The sequence below is a fragment of the Haliotis rufescens genome, unplaced genomic scaffold, assembly GCF_023055435.1.
Source record: "Haliotis rufescens isolate VD_foot unplaced genomic scaffold, xgHalRufe1.0.p SCAF_4, whole genome shotgun sequence".
NCBI classification, from domain to species: Eukaryota; Metazoa; Mollusca; class Gastropoda; order Lepetellida; family Haliotidae; genus Haliotis; species Haliotis rufescens.
In genome coordinates this window covers 42,220,084-42,242,415 of record NW_025964112.1, presented here as the reverse complement: position 1 = coordinate 42,242,415, position 22,332 = coordinate 42,220,084, and the positions used below count along the sequence as shown (strand labels likewise).

Sequence of the window (22,332 nt, the reverse complement as noted above, 5' to 3'; positions counted from 1 at the left end):
GTATCCCCTTCTACACTTCCTTTTGGAATCCTCATATAGACTGGTTCCTGGCATGCCTTGTGCTCTGACATCTTGAATGATGGAATGAAGGAATCTTTTCATGATCAATTTCACTATGTTTCAAGGTTTGTCAGCACCATACCCGTGCTCGTGGGTTTCACCGAAGTGGTAAACGTCTGAGGCCTGCATCACTTCGGGCTTTCCTCCCACATTAAGCTGACACGTTGCGATATAATTGGAATACTGTCAAAAGCGGCGTTCAACCCAACTCACTCACTCACACCCTTTTAGCTTAATGATGTAATATGAGATCCCTAACCACCATCAGTAATCATCTCCTTCCGAAATATAAATGCATTTACCTTCAATCTTCTTTCCGGTGGTTTCTGGTATAATGGTCTTGGCACTGCAAACTGGAAATAAGGCATTATACACTGTAAGTCAGATTGCAGTATATTGTCAGACTCTAATAAAATAAATGTGTGATTCACTCTAACCGAATGAGGCTTAATAATTGATAATTTTATATGATTTGTGAACTTGATATGTTAGTCTTCAAACATGACCATCCTTACTGCGTATCTGCTCATACACATGAAAGGCCACTGTATAATCACAGCATACAGTACAGTTCTTCAGTTGTTTTTTACCATGTATTGTCTATGCATGGAGATCCTCACCTGGCCTTTCCTGAAGGGGTCCAGCGTGTTGAACATATTCTCCCAAGAATAGTTGGATCGCTCATTTCCCTGTCCTGCTGAAAAATGGTTACAGTCAAACCTCTTATATCTGGAGTTACATAACAGTTTTATGTACAAGATGATATACAGTAGAACCTCCTTTTTCTGGACAGTTACACAACAAAACGATGGTCTGAATAAGGTGATATACAGTGGAACCTCCTTTACCTGGACAGTTACACAACAAAACGTTGGTCTGAATAAGGAGATATACAGTGGAACCTCCTTTACCTGGACAGTTAGACAACAAAACGTTGGTCTGAATAAGGAGATATACAGTGGAACCTTTATCTCGACAGTTACACAACAAAATGTTGGTCTGAATAAGGTGATATACAGTGGAACCTCCTTCATCTGGACAGTTACACAACAAAACGTTGGTCTGAATAAGGTGATATACAGTGGAACCTCCTTAAACTCGACAGATACACAACAAAACATTTGTGTGAATAAGGTGATATGCAGTGGAACCTCCTTAAACTCAACAGTTACACAACAAAACGATGGTCTGAATAAGGTGATGTACAGTGGAACCTCCTTTATCTGGACATTTACACAACAAAACGTTGGTCTGAATAAGGTGATATACAGTGGAACCTCCTTAAACTCGACAGATACACAACAAAACGTTTGTCTGAATAAGGTGATATGCAGTGGAACCTCCTTTATCTGGACAGTTACACAACAAAACGATGGTCTGAATAAGGTGATATACAGTGGAACCTCCTTTATCTGGACAGTTTCACAACAAAACGTTGGTCTGAATAAGGTCATATACAGTGGAACCTCCTTTATCTGGACAGTTACACAACAAAACAGTCTGAATAAGGTGATATACAGGGGGACCTCCTTTATCTGAACAGTTAGACAACAAAACATTAATTGGCCTGAGTAAGGTGATATACAGTGGAACCTCCTTAAACTCGACAGATACACAACAAAATGTTTGTGTGAATAAGGTGATATGCAGTGGAACCTCCTTAAACTCAACAGTTACACAACAAAACGATGGTCTGAATAAGGTGATATGCAGTGGAACCTCCTTTATCTGGACAGTTACACAACAAAACGATGGTCTGAATAAGGTGATATGCAGTGGAACCTCCTTTATCTGGACAGTTACACAACAAAACGATGGTCTGAATAAGGTGATATACAGTGGAACCTCCTTTATCTGGACAGTTTCACAACAAAACGTTGGTCTGAATAAGGTAATATACAGTGGAACCTCCTTTATCTCGACAGTTACACAACAAAACGGTCTGAATAAGGTGATATACAGGGGGACCTCCTTTATCTGAACAGTTAGACAACAAAACATTAATTGGCCTGAGTAAAGAAGCTAAACAGTGGAACCTCCTTTATCTGGACAGTTACACAACAAAACGATGGTCTGAATAAGGTGATATACAGTGGAACCTCCTTTATCTGAACAGTTAGACAACAAAACATTGGCCTGAATAAGGTGATATACAGTGGAACCTCCTTTATCTGGACAGTTACACAACAAAACCTTGGTCTGAATAAGGTGATATACAGTGGAACCTCCTTTATCTGGACAGTTACACAACAAAACATTGGTCTGAATGAGGTGATATACAGTGGAACCTCCTTTATCTGGACAGTTACACAACAAAATGTTGGTCTGAATAAGGTGATATACAGTGGGACCTACTTTATCTGGACAGTTACACAACAAAACATTGGTCTGAATGAGGTGATATACAGTGGAACCTCCTTTATCTGGACAGTTACACAACAAAATGTTGGTCTGAATAAGGTGATATACAGTGGGACCTACTTTATCTGGACAGTTACACAACAAAGCATTGGTCTGAATAAGGTAATATACTTTGGAAACTCCTTTATCTGGACAGTTATGCTACAAAACATTGACCTGCAAAGCATCATATACAATGCAACATGCTTGATCTGGACAGTTACACTATATAACAGTGGAACCTCCTTTATCTGAACATCCAAGCAAATTTTCAGCATCATTTACCATATCTTGTCAAATATGATGTAAAAATTGTGAAAGTGTGTGACAATCAATAGATGAATATTTCACAAATTACCACAAAATTCTTTACTGTATAACTGGTTTGTACACATACCTGTGTGAGGGTGGGAGGGGAATGCATTACCCTCACGGGAACATGAATCTCGAACATCTTGTCTTGGAGGAACATTACGCCATGACTTGTGTCGGATACTACTCTCCCCGCTGTCCTGGGACCCGGCCTCGGAGAGTGTGTGTGGAGAGTACATCATGTAGCGAGAAGCACCAAAGTTTCCCTTGGTTGGTAGATTACCAGTGAAGGCACTTCTAAAGGCTTGGTTGTCACTACAACAGATATCATCAATGAATGTCTAAAGTTGTGCACAATAGGGAATGTTTCTTGTCTCCCAATCCAACATATTATGGGATGAAAAGACTAATGCTTAGTTTTGAAAATATATACCGGTAATTGGGATAGAAACAAACAACTTCATTTAAATTGAAAAGGAGCCCCAGTGAGATGGGATAGTCAGACCTGTTTAAAATCTAGACTTGCTTCATTTAGGGTTGTAGCATTTATGTAAGTGCTGGGCAGGAAAATAATAAGGTTCAGGGACTGATAGACAGACAAGGCCAAGCCTTTCATCGTTATTTAAGCCTGCAAACAGCCTGCAAATAATCAAGTCTGGACAAGACAAACCAGTGATTGATCTTGTGGACAACAATCCACACCACTGGGGTACAATGACATATTAATCAACCAAGCCTGACCATCTGTCAATTTAGTCGCCTCTTACAACAAGTATATAGTTTGGTGAGTAAGAATTATTCGAGAAATGGATGGATGGAAGGAACTAATGAGAAACCAACATAAAACGTTAAGAATAATCAGTCTCAATTATCTGCCCAACCAGAAGCCATTTGGCATAAAAGGCAGAAGAGTGATGAAAACGATATGAACAGATCACTGAAAGTCAGTGATGACACCAGGTGTTCGTGACAGGGGTAAGCATCTCCTGCTTCACTGGTAGCACCTGCCATTTTAAAAAAGAGGTAAATGATTGTTTGTTGCCTAACACCGCACCCAGCAATACTCCTGCCATACAACGGCAACCTGTAAACAACCTGGACCAGACAATCCAGTGATCAGTAAGTATCATGAGTACCAAGTCATTGCATTACGACACCACGCTGTTACCAAGCCGGACCACTCGATCCATTACAGTTAGCAGTCAGTAAGGAGGCGTGAAAACTCGCTGAAAGGTCATTGTAAGGGATAGCATCGCCTTTCATGTTGACAAGCAACGTGTCATATTTAGTACCGGTATATTCCTCTGAATGCCTACCATAATAAATTCTGGAATGACTTTACCAGGATGATGAATACACAAATGAATGAAAGCACATAAATCTCATGGAAATAGTATACTCGGAGCTGGAGATAAGCTGCGTATTTGTGTAAAATAAGCATTAAAAAAACTGAAATACGCAGACAAATAAAATCCTAGGCTATCAAATACGCAGGAAAAACTATAAATACGTTCTTGAAATAAAATTAACGCGTATATTACAACTATTAGTACAACTGTTAGAAAACATGATTGTGTATCAGCCGATTGCCAAATTCACTTACCTATAGTTACATTCGGAAAAGCTTGTGCAACAAACATACTGATAGATGCAAATTGTAATACCCAAATAACAAAATGCTTATTTAGTGCTCTGAAACTCACTCTGGTGGAGCTGGTGTCTCCTTCCTCTGTCTCCAGCAGCAGCAGTAGAGGAGGACAGTGAGACAGACCACCAGTACAAGAACAGTGGGGACGGTCACACCCACCACCACAAGCATCCTCACACCAGAACCAGCTGAAATCATTTCCAGTTTAACCAATACTATTTATGTTGTGATGCTACACATTAGTACATATATGGAATTTTCAATTATGTGGTGGACAAAAGATGTACAAAAAAATAATATCTATATCTAAACAAATATTCAAGATTGAGAAGACCTTGTCATATCTTATTACATAGTTGCATGTACACGTAAGAGTGAATATTATTCTGCCCTATTTTTTATCCCCGGGATGAAATTCTCTAGTGTCAGGATGATTCTCCCTTGTGAATTTACACCCATACCAGTGTGTTTAATCCTATCCTATACTATACTCTAGAGTAAAACTTCCCCCGGGATAATATTTAGGTAGGATATAATCCTTGCTTACAGGACACTGTGCAGTCCATAAAAAGGCAAATCTGTATCCTCTTAGTAAAATATGATATAGAATAAAAATAGACTATGTACATTTATCATACTGAAAGGTGAGATCAAATTTGACAGGATTCTAGGTTAAGAATTTATTGACAAACTGCAATATTGTCCTAAAACTTATCATTTGGATGAAAATTATTTTTAATTTTAATATATTGAATTGAAAATGTGGCTGTTAAAGAAATTGGTCCTATAAATACTCACCTTCATCAGTCTGATCCCTGAAAGTGTATCACAATATGTCTCTGTAAGTGTTATAAGATATTATCACTTATTTGTATTATTGTATGTGTATTATTATTCTGTAAACCTTGTTCTTGTTTCTTGTACTTTGTTCAACTTTTATGACACATCAAATAGAATTCATCGATGCTGAATTTTTTAAAGTACCTGTCATTATAGTTAACAACTTTTCTGTTATTTGTTATGCAGTTTCAGGGCTATTTCTTGTCCTTGCTTTAGATTGTTCACATGATGAAGGGGAAAAATGTAGCAATAAATGTTGCTACACATAATAGAGAAGTTCTTATCCGAAAAAGATTTTATGTCTTCATGTAACCCCAGCTCCTCAATGACTATCAAAGAGTTGACACTGTACAAATGTAATTGTTTTCTGTGACACAAGATAGTCGTAGCTCACCTTGTGTCTGGTACTCCACCAGGGCCAATGACACATTCAGCATCCACGGACAGACGCTGTACAATCTTCAGAACATCACAGGCGTCAGCCGAGTTAGGGACTGTTCGAAGGAAAAACATTTACTGAGAGAAAGAAAGAACATTTACTTTTAGAAGGCAAAACACCTACTTTTAGAAGAAAAAACATGTACCGTTAGAAGAAAACAACATTTACTTAAGAAGAAAAAACATTTATGGTAAGAATAAAAAAACCATTTAGTGTCAAAAGGAACAACAATAACAGTTAGTAGAACAAATAATTACTGTCAAACGAAAAAAATACAGTTAGGCTTAAAAAAGAAGAAAAAGAATTGGTTCTCAGGCAATGGCCTTTGAAAATATTGTGTGTTTTTTTTATTAGGTTTTCCAACTTATTGCCATGGAAACGTGAAAAATAAAAATATCTAAAATTCCTAAATAGCAAGAGGCACCAGTCCAGTATGTGTCTGGTAAACATGCAAAGTTTTTGTTGGAAAGTATTGAATGGGTTTTGAGTTATGCTCCGGAAACAAACTCTACCCTATAGAACCTAAGTCCAACTTGTTGCAATGGAAACGTAAAAAATAAAAATTTATATAATTCCTAAATAGCAAAAGGCACCAGTTCAGTATGTGCCTAGTAGACATGCAAAGTTTTGTAAGAAAGTATTTAACGTTTTTTGAGTTACACTCCGGAAACGAACAGCACCCTTTTAGAACCTAAGTCCAACTTGTTGCCATGGAAACGTAAAAAATAAAAATTTATAAAACTTCTCAATAGCAAAGGCACCAGTTCAGTATGTGTCTGGTAAACATGCAAAGTTTTGTAAGAAATTATTTAACGGTTTTTGAGTTACACTCCGGAAACGAACAGCACCCTTTTAGAACCTAAGTCCAACTTGTTGCCATGGAAATTTATAAAATTCCTAAATAGCAAAAGGCACCAGTTCAGCATGAGTCTGATAGCCATGCAAAGTTTCGTAGAGAAATATTTAACGGTTTCTGAGTTATGCTCCGGAAACGATTTCGGGACGCACACACACGCACACACACACGCACACACGGACGGAACCCATTTCTATATCCCCCGCCAACTTCGTTGGGGCGGGGGATAATAAAAGCGAAACATGCGGCAAACTCAGTGATAATGCAGGCGGTGCCTGAGAACCATTAGTTTTTTTAGCCTTAGAAAGAAGGAAAAACATTTACTGATAGAGGGGATAAAAGGGACTGATTAACTATAGTAATATGAAAGAACTGGGCGTTCTTTAACTTCTTTTGAGTAGTATACATCATGACATATTAGTAGACAACCAAAGTCATGTTTAAACAATTTGAAACAAATTTTCAATGACTGTCAGATTTCTAGGCTAGTCCAGCTCACGTTAAGCTACCTACTCTTGGTGCCATTATAAGCCACAGCCTGCAGAGGAACGGTCTGTCCACTGACAGGAAGAGTTGGCGTGGCAGCAAGCTTTTGCAAGATGGCGGCCAGAATGGACCAGGGGATGTCTGTGTTCCTCGTATCGACACGCAGCTCCACATCAGCTACCACACTCCCACTCCTGCAAGGAAATTATTAACTTGAAAGGGCCAAACCAATATAATTAGTTTTACAGTTTAATTTTGTCAAAATGCCAAAAGTCAGAAGGCCAAAAACATTGTTGTCAGGGTGGCTTTGGGGTTAAATCCTTAAATGACCACTTGAAATAAAAGTGTTTAGACAACGGAAAGTATGCCAAATAGGCATTGTCTCAAATAAACACATTCTGATTTTTTAAAACTTATATAAGATTTAGGGTAGATTTGACCATAAAAGAAGAAAATACGTTGGTCTTGCCTGTATTTGAGAAAAAAATTGTCATGTTTCCATGTCACTTACAAACCAATCCAAACCTTGTGATACTTATCTGTCATAGCAGAGCCCTTCTTCCCGAGGCAAGAGAGTAAACTGACTATACAAGTCCAGTTTCCACCCTTGCCGAACTAGGCTGGTATTATGGAGTTACATTTTGGCTGGACTAATGAGTCCAATCCAAATCGCGCACCGAAATCGAAATCCGGTTCGTAAACTGTTGTGCAGATTTTGGTGGATTGCAGGATTTGCAAAGCATGTACACTGCCAACTTGTTGTCAGCAGATATTTTCCAAATCTTTTCATTTTTTTAATCAAGGTGCTCACGTGATTTGATGCATTTCGCGATGTAAGACCCGTTGTATCATGATATAGAACTTGATTATCGATCAGATCGTCCTGACTGGGCGCCACCAGTTTGTGTGAAGCAAACGCCAGTGATACGAGAGGTGGAATGTGATTGGTCCATAGGAGAGGTTTAGAAGGGACATTACTGGTAATAGCCACTGGTGGCGCTACGCTCGAGCCCAGGAATTCCAGCCTAGTTCTTTTAAAGTCAGTTAACTCTCTTGCTTCGGGAAGATGGGCAGAGCCATATGAATGCATTCCTCAAGAGCCATTTTGTGAGGGCGGAATCAATAGAGGAGATGGTATTGTACAACAGTCTAAAAGCAGTGAATATCTTTGACTGCATCACCTCACGCTTTCCTCCCACTTCAAACCAGCACACCATGATATAACTGAAATACTATTCAAAGAGGGATCAAACCGAACTCACTCACCTCAGTGAGCCTGTCTTGCTGGGCACAAAGGCTTCTCGTGCCACAGTCTCCACAACAGAATCCACCTGGAAAGCAGGGCTTATGTCATGTGATGTATCATCTATTATGTTGAATAATACAAAATCAACAAGTCTAAACGTCTTCTAAGTCCTCATAGTTAAGAAAACCTTTCAAGAGATCCAAATATGTTTCTATGACCGTGAACGATGCTACTATCAGGATTACTAAGATGTTGAACTGTTTTACTAACAGGACACTGTGTATTACTAAGATGGTGAGCGATGTTACTATCAGGACACTGTGTATTACTAAGATGGTGAACTGTGTTATGATCATGACACTATGTATCACTAAGATGGTGAACTGTGTTACTATCAGGACACTATGTATTACTAAGATGGTGAACTGTTTTACTGACAGGACACTGTGTATTACTAAGATGGTGAACTGTGTTACTATCAGGACACTATGTAACACTAAGATGGTGAACTGTGTTACTATCAGGACACTATGTTTTACTAAGATGTTGAACTGTGTTACTATCAGGACACTGTTTCACTAAGATGGTGAACCGTGACATCAAGATACTATGTATGACTTGTTTCTTTAGTGTTAAACGCCCCACTCAGCAATATTCTAGCCATATGATGGGGGTCTGTAAATAATTGAGTCTTCATCAGACAATCCAGTGATTGACATCAAGAGCATTGATCCACTCAATTAGGATACGACGACATGCATCAGTCAAGTCAGTGAGCCTGATCACCTGATCCCCTTAGTCGCCTTTTACAGCAATCATGGTTTGCCGAAGACCTATTCTAACCCGGATCTTCACGGGCATACTATGTATGACTTAGATGGTGACTCACAGCGGTAGAGATGCTGTCTTGCAGACTGACATACAGGAGAGATGAGGAAATACCGTTGATGACGATGCGCCGATCCAAGTTGAGGGTGATGGTTGTGTTGTACCTGATGAATGCGGCTGCAGAATGAAACACAGGCTGTCAGAAAACTTCTTAAGCTTCTCTTCTCCATATGTTATTATACACAGCCATACTAATGATGTTCACATCTATGTGGCTTAAAATTAGGTCTTATCAGGCCAAACATTTATTTTATTGTTTCACTGACAGTTGGCCCAAACATTCAGGATGTTAGCTGAAAAAAATCCAAGTCCAATCTCAAATATATATGTTTCTTGTATGTATTGCATTTCGATTTATATTTTTTTCACTTTTCACTTTTTTTAAATTGGCGGATTTGAAAACCAAGTTTTTAAAAAAGCCTGGCCTTACATATGAAGTTTGCCTCCGAATAATTAATTTTGTCATACCATGACCAGTGAAAGTAATGAGGTATTCTTACCTTGACAGTAGTTACCTGCCCCTGAGTACCCCCGTGGGCATACACAGGCGTAAGTCCCGGGCAGGTTCACACAGTCATACTCACAGCTGTGAAGGTGGCGCTGCAAACACTCGTTCTCGTCTGAAAATATCATCAAATGGTGATGGAAATAGGAATAATGAGTCATCTGTACTGAGTGATTGTTGCAGGTTAAGTAGGTCATCCCGAATCTAAACCATTGTTATTTTGAGAAAGAAACTGCAGAAAAACTAACTGAAATATCACCTCTACCAAAAGAATATCACAGAATATGTGTTGTCAGCAACATGCAGAGATGTTTGTTTGTTTGTTTGTTTGTTGTTTAATGCCGCACTCAGCAATATTCCAGCTATATGACGGCGGTCTGTTAATAATAAAGTCTGGACAAGGCAATCCATTGATTGCTATCATGAGCATTGATCCACGCATTGAGATGCGATGACAAGAAATCAACCAAGTTACCAAGCCTGACCACCCAATCCATTTAGTCGCCTCTTGACCAGCAAAGGTTGCTGGAGACCAATATTCTTGGAATACCCATTAAACCCTGCCTATCAATGACTCACTCACCAACACACACATTATTGGCAGCTTTGACATATCCAGCATCACAGTCACATTCAAATGATCCCAGTTTGTTGCGACACTTCTGATTGGCTGCTGTGCACACGGGGGCGGAGTCTGTACATTCATCCACATCCTCATCACAAGAGCTTCCTGTCCACTGAGGTCTACATGTACAACTGCCGGTCACTGCGTCACAGGACTGGGTATTGGCAAAGACACAGGTGCACTGGCGGGCACAGTTCTCTCCATAGTGTTTGGCATCACATACTGAAATTACAACTTTTTCTGATATTCACATTTTTCTACATGCTAATGTGAACAATGAAAAATGACACAGGTCTGTCCCGATGTTTTATAAATGGCTAAAAAATCGATCGTAAGCAAAAGATTAACATAAAATGTCCATGAAATATGCCCAGTGTAAATTATAATTTTACTCTTTATCATAATTGTGTTAAAATTTCATAAAAGTCATATAACTAGATTTGATGACACAACCAAACCAGTTAGGTAATTGCAAAACATGAATTGCAGCAAGGAAACGAAAGCAGAACCAGCTGTCCCCATGTTTCCCTACGGTACCTTCCCTACAGACTGACAATCCGCAGTCACATAGAGATGAATACACATTTTAGATTCAACTCGGTTTTTTTAAATAACCTGAAAAATAAATTACTAATGACTAAAGGCCCCTAATTTTACTGACTACTGATCTCCCCCATCAGGACCCTCCTACAGATATAAAGAAAAGAGGCAAAAACAGTTGACAGAAGCTAATACAGTTCACTTAATGATGACCTGGTGAATGTTGTTTAGCGCTGTTGTCATACACATGTGATGATTACACATTTTAGATTCAACTCGGTTTTTTTAAATAACCTGAAAAATAAATTACTAATGACTAAAGGCCCCTAATTTTACTGACTACTGATCTCCCCCATCAGGACCCTCCTACAGATATAAAGAAAAGAGGCAAGAACAGTTGACAGAAGCTAATACAGTTCACTTAATGATGACCTGGTGAATGTTGTTTAGCGCTGTTGTCAGCAAAGTTCAAGCCTACAAAGTGCGCATCAGAGAACCAGTTGTCGATTGCATGTAAGTTGGGTGCGATGACACACAATCAACCAGGAAACACATAATCACCATGCAATCCCCATTAGCATGCTTTTACAACAAGCATGGGGTACTTTATAGCTTGTATACAAACCATATTCTCATTTAGTACCAGTACTACTAAACGTCAATACATTCAACAGAGTGATTGTAGTGCTAAGGTGACCGTAACTCCTATACTTCAACATGGACTTACGACAATCGTAGCACTATGATCGTTTGCTACGTTGCTACATATGCTTTGCAATGGGCTAGCTGCTAATTGCAATTGGCAGTGGTAGTTACCATAGCAACAGTAACTGTTCAGTTATCATTAACTAGTATTTTAGTATCTCACAAGCACCTGCATACATTACTCCATTTAATCCCCCTTCTCTTGTGTTGTTCTAAATAACTGGAAATATCAGGGTCCAGTTAAGTAATGAAAAGGTGTAGTGTACCTGACTCTACGATTTCATAAGTACATTTACTTTAATTACAGGACCTTTATATTTCTTTTCAAAAATTTGGTACATTGAATATTACTTTGTGTCCCTCAGATTTATTTTCTGGTCTAGATTTTTATAACAGAGTTATCCACTTAGTAAGGAGAAATCGTTTGATCTCCTGAAGTGATATTTCCTGTGGAAGCTAGTTTGGGATGATAAATGATTTTTATCCTGTACTTACCACTGCAAGAATTATTAGTTCTGACATGACCGGGTAGACAGGTGCAGGAATAGGAACCGTTCCTCTCGCTACAAACGCCGTTGGTGCCGCAAATAGCTGGGGTGTCGGTACATTCTGGTACATCCTCCGTGCACGTCGTTCCTTTCCACCCAGTCCTACAGCTACAGCTGCCATCAGTTGCATTACAGCTGATGGTGTTTGAGGCATCACAGCTGCAGGTCTGTGCACAGTTGGGTCCATACTTGCCATATGAACATGCTGAGGAGGACATATCAAGTAAAATACATACAAAATTTTATCTTCATAATAATCATGGCCATTTAGTGAGTGTGTGACTATGGTTTTACGCTGCTTTTAGCAATATTCCAGCAAGGAGAAGCAAACGCTTTAACTACTAGGCTACCCGACTGCCCCTCATGGCCATTTAAGTATTGCAATAGTATTTTGAAAGTTAAGAACATAAGTGGGATAAGTTAATAATTTGGGGTGTGGGGTGTGGGGTGTGGGGTGTGGGGTGTGTGGGTCAGACCGTCAGATTCACTGACTTTGTTGATGCATGTCATCATATCCCCATTGCATGGAACAATGCTCATGATGTCGATCACTGGATTGTCTGGCCCAGACTTACTTATTTACTGGTGACTGATGTATTTCATCGGTCTAAGGACCACATATATTTCAATCAGTGAGTTCAGACCTAAGATTAATGAGCTTTGATTCATAAGGTTTGTATGTTTATAAGACATTTACCTCGACAAGTTGTTTTGTCAGCTGCCAGGGAAAATCCTGCATCACAGGTACATGTGTAGGATCCCACAGACTCGACACAGCCTTGGGAGCACCGAGGGGGAGACAACTCACACTCCTTGATGTCTGGAACAAATCTGTCATATGAGTGCTCATCCTCGACTATCCAGGGTATCACATCTCCATTCCACTACATGTATTACAAATACCCAGACTGTTCACTGCCACGTTTCTGAAGAGACGTCACCACCTGTATTTATTTTAATCCTGTTATTTACATGTTACTGAAATTCAGTTTTGTTTATTGAGTGGGAAATTATTCAATAAAAACTTGCAAGTGATTCCATGTCATTTGAGAGCCAAACCAGGCAATTTTTGAGTGATCATGATTCCAAAAAATGGACGGGGCTTGTGTTGCATTATTGGGCTGAATGATGTCACTGATTTCCTATTGTAGTGTACAGTTACTTTGTGTAAATCATTACATAAGCAAACTGTGATGAGTGTTGTTGACACAGTTATTTATAACAACTGACTTCAATATAATTATGTAATTACACAATGTGCACACCAGTTTTCATGTAAATGCAAAAATCTTGAAGTTAATTCTTACTGGACCAGACAATCAGGTGACTGACAGCATGAGCATCAATCTACACAATTGGAATACGCAAATTTTATTGTATCCCAACTGCATAGATTGATACTCATGCTGTCAATCACTGGATTGTCAGGACCAGACACGATTATTTACTACCTTCATACAGCTGGAAAACTGCAGAGTGTGGTGATAAACAACAAACAGACAAACAAACAATCACAACTTTGGTGACTAATTTGTTCCAAGTATTTTCCAATATTGACCTACCATCACAAGTGACGCCATCTGTGTTGAGGTGATAGCCAGGACGACAGAAACAAATCTCTGCAGCACCACTGACCTGACACCCTTGTGAACAGCTCGTCCTGTTGGAGCACTCAGTCGTCTCTACATGAAAAACACATGGCGGCATGTACTTAGCACTTGCATATTCACCGCTTTGTGAGTGAGTTGGATTTCAAGCCTCTTTTAGCAATATTAATCCCACCCATATCACTGCAGGGAAATGAGGAATTAGCTTTACATATTGTACCAATGTTGAGAATAGAACCCAGGTCTTTGTCACCATGAGGCCATGCTGTGACCACTGTGCCATCCCACTTCAAATCTCATCCCAGCAAGAATATATATATAGCTTGCACTGAGCATGGTCAAACCTCTTTTAATTATACTTCTTTTATATTTATATATTACTTGATAAATGTTTAAAACAATGTAACTAACTTCAAAGTCCTGTGAGAATTTGTATTGATAATACAACCAATAATATTACCTCCGACTTTGATTTGCAAATTAATTTACATATTTCAATGTTTCCTAGAATGTTTAGTAAATAATGGCTTACTAAAACATACATTTCTTCACCTAAAATGTTCATTAAACACAATCTTACAGAAAATATTTTTTTCTGAAATACACAAATTAAGTCAAATTTTCCAATTCATTCAGACGCCATCAAAACTAAGTCAAACAAAGTGATTCCTGATGCATGGAGTAATGGCTGCCTATCCTGGCCTTGAGGTATCTTAGCTTATGCTACAGGTAGAACATTTCCAGTATTATTTCATAGCTAATTAAGATACCAGTAACTATATCTGTAAATTTTCATCAGTAACAATGCAACTTACGTATACACGATTTTCCATCACTTCCGTCAAGAGTGAAGCCCTCGAAGCACTCACATATATATCCCCCGAGGGTGTTGGAGCAGTCCTGTGAACACCCACTTGTAGCAAGGCGACACTCATCAATATCTGAAACAGTCCATTCAAATACTGTAAATCTTGAAATTAACGCAAGTGTGAATTAAATACAATAAATACGAGTGGTCATTGCTCTCAATAATTGAACATTGCATTTATATCTAAACATGACTATCAACAATATGAGTATTGACAGTATATGTTGTCTACAGTATATATACACCTACCTCTGCAGGTGCCCTTCCCTTCAAGAACAACGCCAGGGTTACAGCTGCAGTAGTAGCTTCCTTCAGTGACATGAAGGTGTGGTCACTTGTCTATAGAACAGTATATATACACCTACCTCTGCAGGTGCCCTTCCCTTCAAGAACAAAGCCAGGGTTACAGCTGCAGTAGTAGCTTCCTTCAGTGTCATGGCAGGTATGATCACACATGTTGTCTTTTGAACTTGAGCACTCATTTATTTCTGAAAAAGCAGTACTCAAACAATCCAGTAAAATATTGCAAAGTCAGATCCAAAACTAGCTTGAACATTTTTTAAGAATAGACTTGGTCCTACTTTTATTCAATATTCTGCACCCATTTTGTTTATCTGCAAATCAAAGTTTTATTATGTCTTTCAATGTTTTAGTTACACAGGGAAATGTCTTAGTTTCACACAAAACACAAAGTTCCCCTCTAAGACTGTACTTTTGTCAGATAAATAGATTAAATTTGATAAATAACAGAATGAGGAAACACATCTGTAACCAATTTAGAGGTCAAATTTGTTCATGTTTGCAAATAAAAGTAACAGTTTCAAAAGGGTATTGTTTATATCATTTAATTCAACTTACCATCACAAGTGGTGTTGTCAGCAGAGAGGGAGTAGCCAGATCGGCACCGACATTGGTAAGATCCTGGAAGGTTATGGCAGTCGGAGTTGGCCTGGCAGGTGACGGTGGAGCACTCATTCTTGTCCAGGTCACACTTGTCCCCGGTCCAGCCGCTGTGACACATGCAGCCCGTCATCTTGTCACACCCCTGGGAGCCCTGGGGGTGACAGTTGCACATGCTGCTGCAGTCACTGCCCCAGTGCTGGCTGTCACAAGCTGGGCAACAACATACAGGAAGAAGATGGATATGAATACCCCTATCAACATTGCCATAACCACAGTACTAAATATGACCTTGTCACTTTGTCTGCCATAACCACAGTACTAAATATGACCTTGTCACTTTGTCTGCCATAACCACAGTACTAAATATGACCTTGTCACTTTGTCTGCCATAACCACAGTACTAAATATGACCTTGTCACTTTGTCTTCCATCACGACAGTACTAAATATGACCTTGTCACTTTGTCTGCCATAACCACAGTACTAAATATGACCTTGTCACTTTGTCTGCCATAACCACAGTACTAAATATGACCTTGTCACTTTGCCATTACCACAGTACTAAATATGACCATGTCACTTTGCCATTACCACAGTACTAAATATGACCTTGTCACTTTGCCATCACCACAGTACTAAATATGACCTTGTCACTTTGTCTGCCATAACCACAGTACTACATATGACCTTGTCACTTTGTCTGCCATAACCACAGTACTAAATATGACCTTGTCACTTTGTCTGCCATAACCACAGTACTAAATATGACCTTGTCACTTTGTCTGCCAGAACCACAGTACTAAATATAACCTTGTCACTTTGTCTGCCATAACCACAGTACTAAATATGACCTTGTCACTTTGTCTGCCATAACCACAGTACTAAATATGACCTTGTCACTTTGTCTGCCATAACCATAGTACTAAATATAACCTTGTCACTTTGTCTGCCATAACCACAATACTAAATATGACCTTGTCACTTTGTCTGCCATAACCACAGTACTACATATGACCTTGTCACTTTGTCTGCCATAACCACAGTACTAAATATGACCTTGTCACTTCGTCTGCCATAACCACAGTACTAAATATGACCTTGTCACTTTGTCTGCCATAACCACAGTACTAAATATGACCTTGTCACTTTGTCTGCCATAACCATAGTACTAAATATAACCTTGTCACTTTGTCTGCCATAACCACAGTACTAAATATGACCTTGTCACTTTGTCTGCCATAACCATAGTACTAAATATGACCTTGTCACTTTGTCTGCCATAACCACAGTACTGAATATGACCTTGTCACTTTGTCTGCCATAACCACAGTACTAAATATGACCTTGTCACTTTGTCTGCCATAACCACAGTACTGAATATAACCTTGCCACTTTGTCTGCCATAACCACAGTACTAAATATGACCTTGTCACTTTGTCTGCCATAACCATAGTACTAAATATGACCTTGTAACTTCGTCTGCCATAACCATAGTACTAAATATGACCTTGTCACTTTGTCTGCCATCATTACAGTACTAAATATGACCTTGTCACTTTGTCATTACAACAGTACTAAATATAATCTTGTCACTTTGTCTGCCATTACCACAGTACTAAATATGACCTTGTCACTTTGCCATTACCACAATACTAAATATAACCTTGTCTGCCATAACCACAGTACTAAATATGACCTTGTCACTTTGTCTGCCATCATTACAGTACTAAATATGACCTTGTCACTTTGTTTGCCATCATCACAGTACTAAATATGACCTTGTCACTTTGTTTGCTATCATCACAGTACTAAATATGACCTTGTCACTTTGTTTGCTATCATCACAGTACTAAATATGACCTTGTCACTTTGTTTGCCATCATCACAGTACTAAATATGACCTTGTCGCTTTGTTTGTCGTTACCACAATACTAAATATGACCTTGTCACTTTGTCTGCCATAACCACAGTACTAAATATAACCTTGTCACCTTGTCTGCCATCATTACAGTACTAAATATGACCTTGTCGCTTTGTCTGCCATCATTACAGTACTAAATATGCCCTTGTCACTTTGTCTGCCATCACCACAGTACTAAATATGACCTTGTCGCTTTGTTTGCCATTACTACAGTAGTAAATATGACCTTGTCACTTTGTCTGCCATCATCACAGTACTAAATATGATCTTGTAACTGTGTCTGCCATTATCATTGTACTAAATATGACCTTGTCGCTTTGTCTGCCATTACCACAGTACTAAATATGACCTCGCCACTTTGTCTGCCATTATCACAGTACTAAATATAACCTTGTCACCTTGTCTGCCATTATCACAGTACTAAATATGACCTCGCCACTTTGTCTGCAATTACCACAGTACTAAATATGACCTCGCCACTTTGTCTGCCATTATCACAGTACTAAATATGACCTCCCACTTTGTCCGCCATTTTCACTGTTCACATAATGAGTTGATATCTCAATAATATTATGACAAATCAAACTCCAGTAAACTATACAGTTATAACAAACTCAAAGGGACCACGAATATTAGTTTGTTACATAGTTCGATATAAGCATTTCGACTCAAATATACAGCAAATGGTCGTGTGTACTATGTGCCTTGGAATCCCCCAAGGGTTAGTGTCTGTTAATCTTACTTGACCGAAAGGAATGTTACGAGACTTAGGCATCAAACTAGAGGCTAAAATCTCAATGTAGTCATCCCTTTTGCTTCAAGAATGTGTACTATTAGCCTTGGAATCCCCCAAGGGCTAGTGTCTGTTAATCTTACTTGACCGAAAGGAATGTTACGAGACTCAGGCATCAAAGAAGGGGCTACAACCACAGGCCATGATCTCACTGTCAATTAGTCATCCCTTTTGCTTACAGAACATATACTATTAGCCTTGGAATTGCCATGGGCTTGTGTCTTTAAATCTTCCCAGACTAAGAGAAATGTAGTGTCAGGCTTAGGACAATAACGAAAGTAACATTCTGTATCTTCCCTGCTGCTAAGTATGGGGGTTATGGGCCTATTCTGCCCTGGAATCCCCTGGAATGGCCTCATCTGATGCAGTACCTGCACATTTCCGCTCATCATTCTGCAGCAACATCCCTGGGGGACATGAACACCTGTAGGTGCCCGGGATGTTCTCACACTCATGGCTGCACTGGTTACTGGAGTTGGAGGTGCACTCGTTGATGTCTGGAACAGGTGAAATGTTGCATGTAACATGATTGATGGTGTCGGAGGTGGACTATGTAATAGTATTGATCATAAATCAATTCTATAGATGCATTACTTTGAGTAATTCTCATTCAGCATTATAATTTTTGCCTCAAGCAGATTGTCTCGTTCATTTCAATTGTTACAGTTTTCATTCTTTATAAAGTGGCCAAATCAACTTGATGTCTTGTGAACGCAATTTTTCACAAGTTAGCAATCACATTAGAATCAGATCTTAGTTCGCGCTTCCACTAAACAAATATTCCATTACGAGTCAAGTCAAGACCTTTCAACAAACCAAACACAGCATACCAGATCTGAAAAGTGACAGTCGGAATGAGTTTTCTAATCATGTAACCTGGAAAAGGTAATAAAAAACAGGATATTCTGAATGACAGTTATGGGCTGTATGACTGAATCCGTCAAAATCATCGTCTCTCGCTTCAATGGGACAACATTTGAAAGGAGGGAAGTACTGCCATACAATCTCAGCCATCTATAAAAATGTTCTTTTGTTGAATTTTTGAATTTTGAATCGAGAACTTTTAAAAAATATATTTCAAAGCGAAATCTGGAATGGAAGTCACCAGTTTGATACTAGTGCTGTATAGCTCAGGAAAGCTGCTTACTGATCGGCTAATGTTGATTTCTTGTTGGTCATTTCATTGGACGGTCAAAGTTCAGATGTAACCTCTATTGGGATGTTCTCAGATCTTTGTTAAGCAGTAAGAACTAAGAAATAGTTTTGATGAGATTGCAAAATATAGCATAAGACATCATCCACTGTTGATGGCATGTTGTGAATTAATGTTAAAATTTACAAAATTAATGCCCTTGGGGTAGATAATCCACAATTCCTTCAGTTCCAAGGTTATTCTCTACATTACCTAGACATGTCTTCCCATCGGCTGCCAGGGCGTATCCTCCTTAACATCCTACATTACCTACACATGTCTTCCCGTCCACAGACAGGGCTTATCCTCAGTATCATCCTACATTACCTAGACATGTCTTCCCATCGAATGCCACGGCGTATCCTCGGTTACATCCTACATTACCTAGACATGTCTTCCCGTTGGCTGCCAGGGCGTATCCTCGTTTAAATCCTACATTACCTAGACATGTCTTCCCGTCGGCTGCCAGGGCGTATCCTCGTTTAAATCCTACATTACCTAGACATGTCTTCCCGTCGGCTGCCAGGGCGTATCCTCGTTTAAATCCTACATTACCTAGACATGTCTTCCCGTCGGCTGCCAGGGCGTATCCTCGTTTAAATCCTACATTACCTAGACATGTCTCCCCGTCGGCTGCCAGGGCGTATCCTCGTTTAAATCCTACATTACCTAGACATGTCCTCCCGTCCACAGACAGGGCTTATCCTCGGTTACATCCTACATTACCTAGACATGTCCTCCCATCGGCTGCCAGGGCATATCCTCGGTATCATCCTACATTACTTAGACATGTCCTCCCATCGGCTGCCAGGGCATATCCGCGTTTACATCCTACATTACCTAGACATGTCCTCCCATCGGCTGCCAGGGCATATCCGCGTTTACATCCTTCATTACCTAGACATGTCCTCCCATCGGCTGCCAGGGCCTATCCGCGTTTACATTCTACATTACCTAGACATGTCCTCCCATCGGCTGCCAGGGCATATCCGTGTTTACATCCTACATTACCTAGACATGTCCTCCCATCGGCTGCCAGGGCGTGTCCGCATTTACATCCTACATTACCTAGACATGTCCTCCCATCGGCTGCCAGGGCATATCCGCATTTACATCCTTCATTACCTAGACATGTCCCCCCATCGGCTGCCAGAGCTATCCTCGGTTACATCCTACATTACCTAGACATGTCTTCCCATCGGCTGCCAGGGCATATCCGCGTTTACATCCTACATTACTTAGACATGTCCTCCCATCAGCTGCCAGGGCATATCCTCGTTTACATCCTACATTACCTAGACATGTCCTCCCATCGGCTGCCAGGGCATATCCGCGTTTACATCCTACATTACCTAGACATGTCCTCCCATCGGCTGCCAGGGCATATCCGCGTTTACATCCTACATTACTTAGACATGTCCTCCCATCGGCTGCCAGGGCATATCCGCGTTTACATCCTACATTACCTAGACATGTCCTCCCATCGGCTGCCAGGGCATATCCGCGTTTACATCCTACATTACTTAGACATGTCCTCCCATCGGCTGCCAGGGCATATCCTCGTTTACATCCTACATTACCTAGACATGTCCTCCCATCGGCTGCCAGGGCATATCCGCGTTTACATCCTACATTACCTAGACATGTCCTCCCATCGGCTGCCAGGGCATATCCGCGTTTACATCCTACATTACTTAGACATGTCCTCCCATCGGCTGCCAGGGCATATCCGCGTTTACATCCTACATTACCTAGACATGTCCTCCCATCGGCTGCCAGGGCATATCCGCGTTTACATCCTACATTACTTAGACATGTCCTCCCATCGGCTGCCAGGGCATATCCTCGTTTACATCCTACATTACCTAGACATGTCTTCCTGTCCACAGCCAGGTTGTATCCTCGGTTACATCCACACCAGGGCTGGTTTTGCTCCGTCACACAGTAATGGCTGCAGCTAACACCCACTGCCACCACACATGACGCTGCTACTGAAATAGTTAGTGTTTCAAAGGAATGGCTGTGAGTGAGTGAGTATGGTTTTACGCCGCTTTTAGCAATATTCCAGCAACATCACGGCGGGGGACACCAGAAATGAGCTTCACACATTGTACCCATGTCGGGAATCGAACCCGGGTCTTCGGCGTGACGAGTGAACGCTTTAACCACTAGGCTACCCGACCGCCCCCGGAATTGCTGTGGAGAGGGTGCATATTGCTAAATGTTGCACAGCAATTCATATTATGACTGGTCCCGCACTGATAGTAGTTTTCACATGAATACTAAGATACAATGTTAAGAGTTAACAGCCAGCCCAGTGTGAGGTACATCTAGATTAGTCAAGAATTTTGTTTTGACAGAACCTGGAATAGTCAAGAGTTTGGTGTGCACAGAGACTGGATTTGTCAAGGGTTTGGTGTTGATAAAGTCTGGATTAGCCAAGAGTTTGGTGTTGACATAGTCTAGATTAGTCAAGAGTTTGGTGTTGACATAGTCTGGATTAGCCAAGAGTTTGGTGTTGACAGAGTCTGGATTAGTCAAGAGTTTGGTGTTCACAGGGTCTGGATTAGTCAAGAGTTTAGTGTGCAGAGAGTCTGGAGTAATCAAAAGTTGGTGTTGACATAGTCTGGATTAGCCAAGAGTTTGGTGTTGACAGAGTCTGGATTAGTCAAGAGTTTGGTGTTGATATAGTCTGGATTAGCCAAGAGTTTGGTGTTCACAGGGTCTGGATTAGTCAAGAGTTTGGTGTTGACTGGGTCTGGATTAGTCAAGAGTTTGGTGTTGACTGGGTCTGGATTAGTCAAGAGTTTGGTGTCGGCAGAGTCTAGATTAGTCAAGAGTTTGGATTAGTCAAGAGTTTGGTGTTCACAGAGGCCTGGATAAGTCAAGGGTGTGGTGTTGGCAGAGGCCTGGATAAGTCAAGAGTTTGGTGTTGACAGAGGCCTGGATTA

General features: G+C 40.2%; 1 protein-coding gene across 1 annotated transcript in view; it reads right to left on the bottom strand.

Annotated features, from left to right (window-relative positions):
* The window catches only part of LOC124135985, an 81,257-nt gene that overhangs the window by 1,458 nt on the left and 57,467 nt on the right, over nt 1-22,332 (bottom strand). The window contains exons 30-48 of the mRNA XM_046501720.2: nt 21,247-21,372; nt 18,561-18,686; nt 15,432-15,686; nt 14,939-15,061; nt 14,521-14,646; nt 13,661-13,780; nt 12,796-12,918; nt 12,046-12,303; nt 10,264-10,527; nt 9,676-9,795; nt 9,177-9,292; nt 8,308-8,372; nt 7,069-7,235; nt 5,655-5,754; nt 5,219-5,235; nt 4,476-4,608; nt 2,858-3,087; nt 681-757; nt 363-413 (exon numbers count right to left, since the gene is read on the bottom strand). Coding sequence (XP_046357676.2) covers nt 363-413; nt 681-757; nt 2,858-3,087; nt 4,476-4,608; nt 5,219-5,235; nt 5,655-5,754; nt 7,069-7,235; nt 8,308-8,372; nt 9,177-9,292; nt 9,676-9,795; nt 10,264-10,527; nt 12,046-12,303; nt 12,796-12,918; nt 13,661-13,780; nt 14,521-14,646; nt 14,939-15,061; nt 15,432-15,686; nt 18,561-18,686; nt 21,247-21,372 — 2,597 coding nt within the window. The remainder of the gene's footprint in view (nt 1-362; nt 414-680; nt 758-2,857; nt 3,088-4,475; nt 4,609-5,218; nt 5,236-5,654; nt 5,755-7,068; nt 7,236-8,307; nt 8,373-9,176; nt 9,293-9,675; nt 9,796-10,263; nt 10,528-12,045; nt 12,304-12,795; nt 12,919-13,660; nt 13,781-14,520; nt 14,647-14,938; nt 15,062-15,431; nt 15,687-18,560; nt 18,687-21,246; nt 21,373-22,332) is intronic.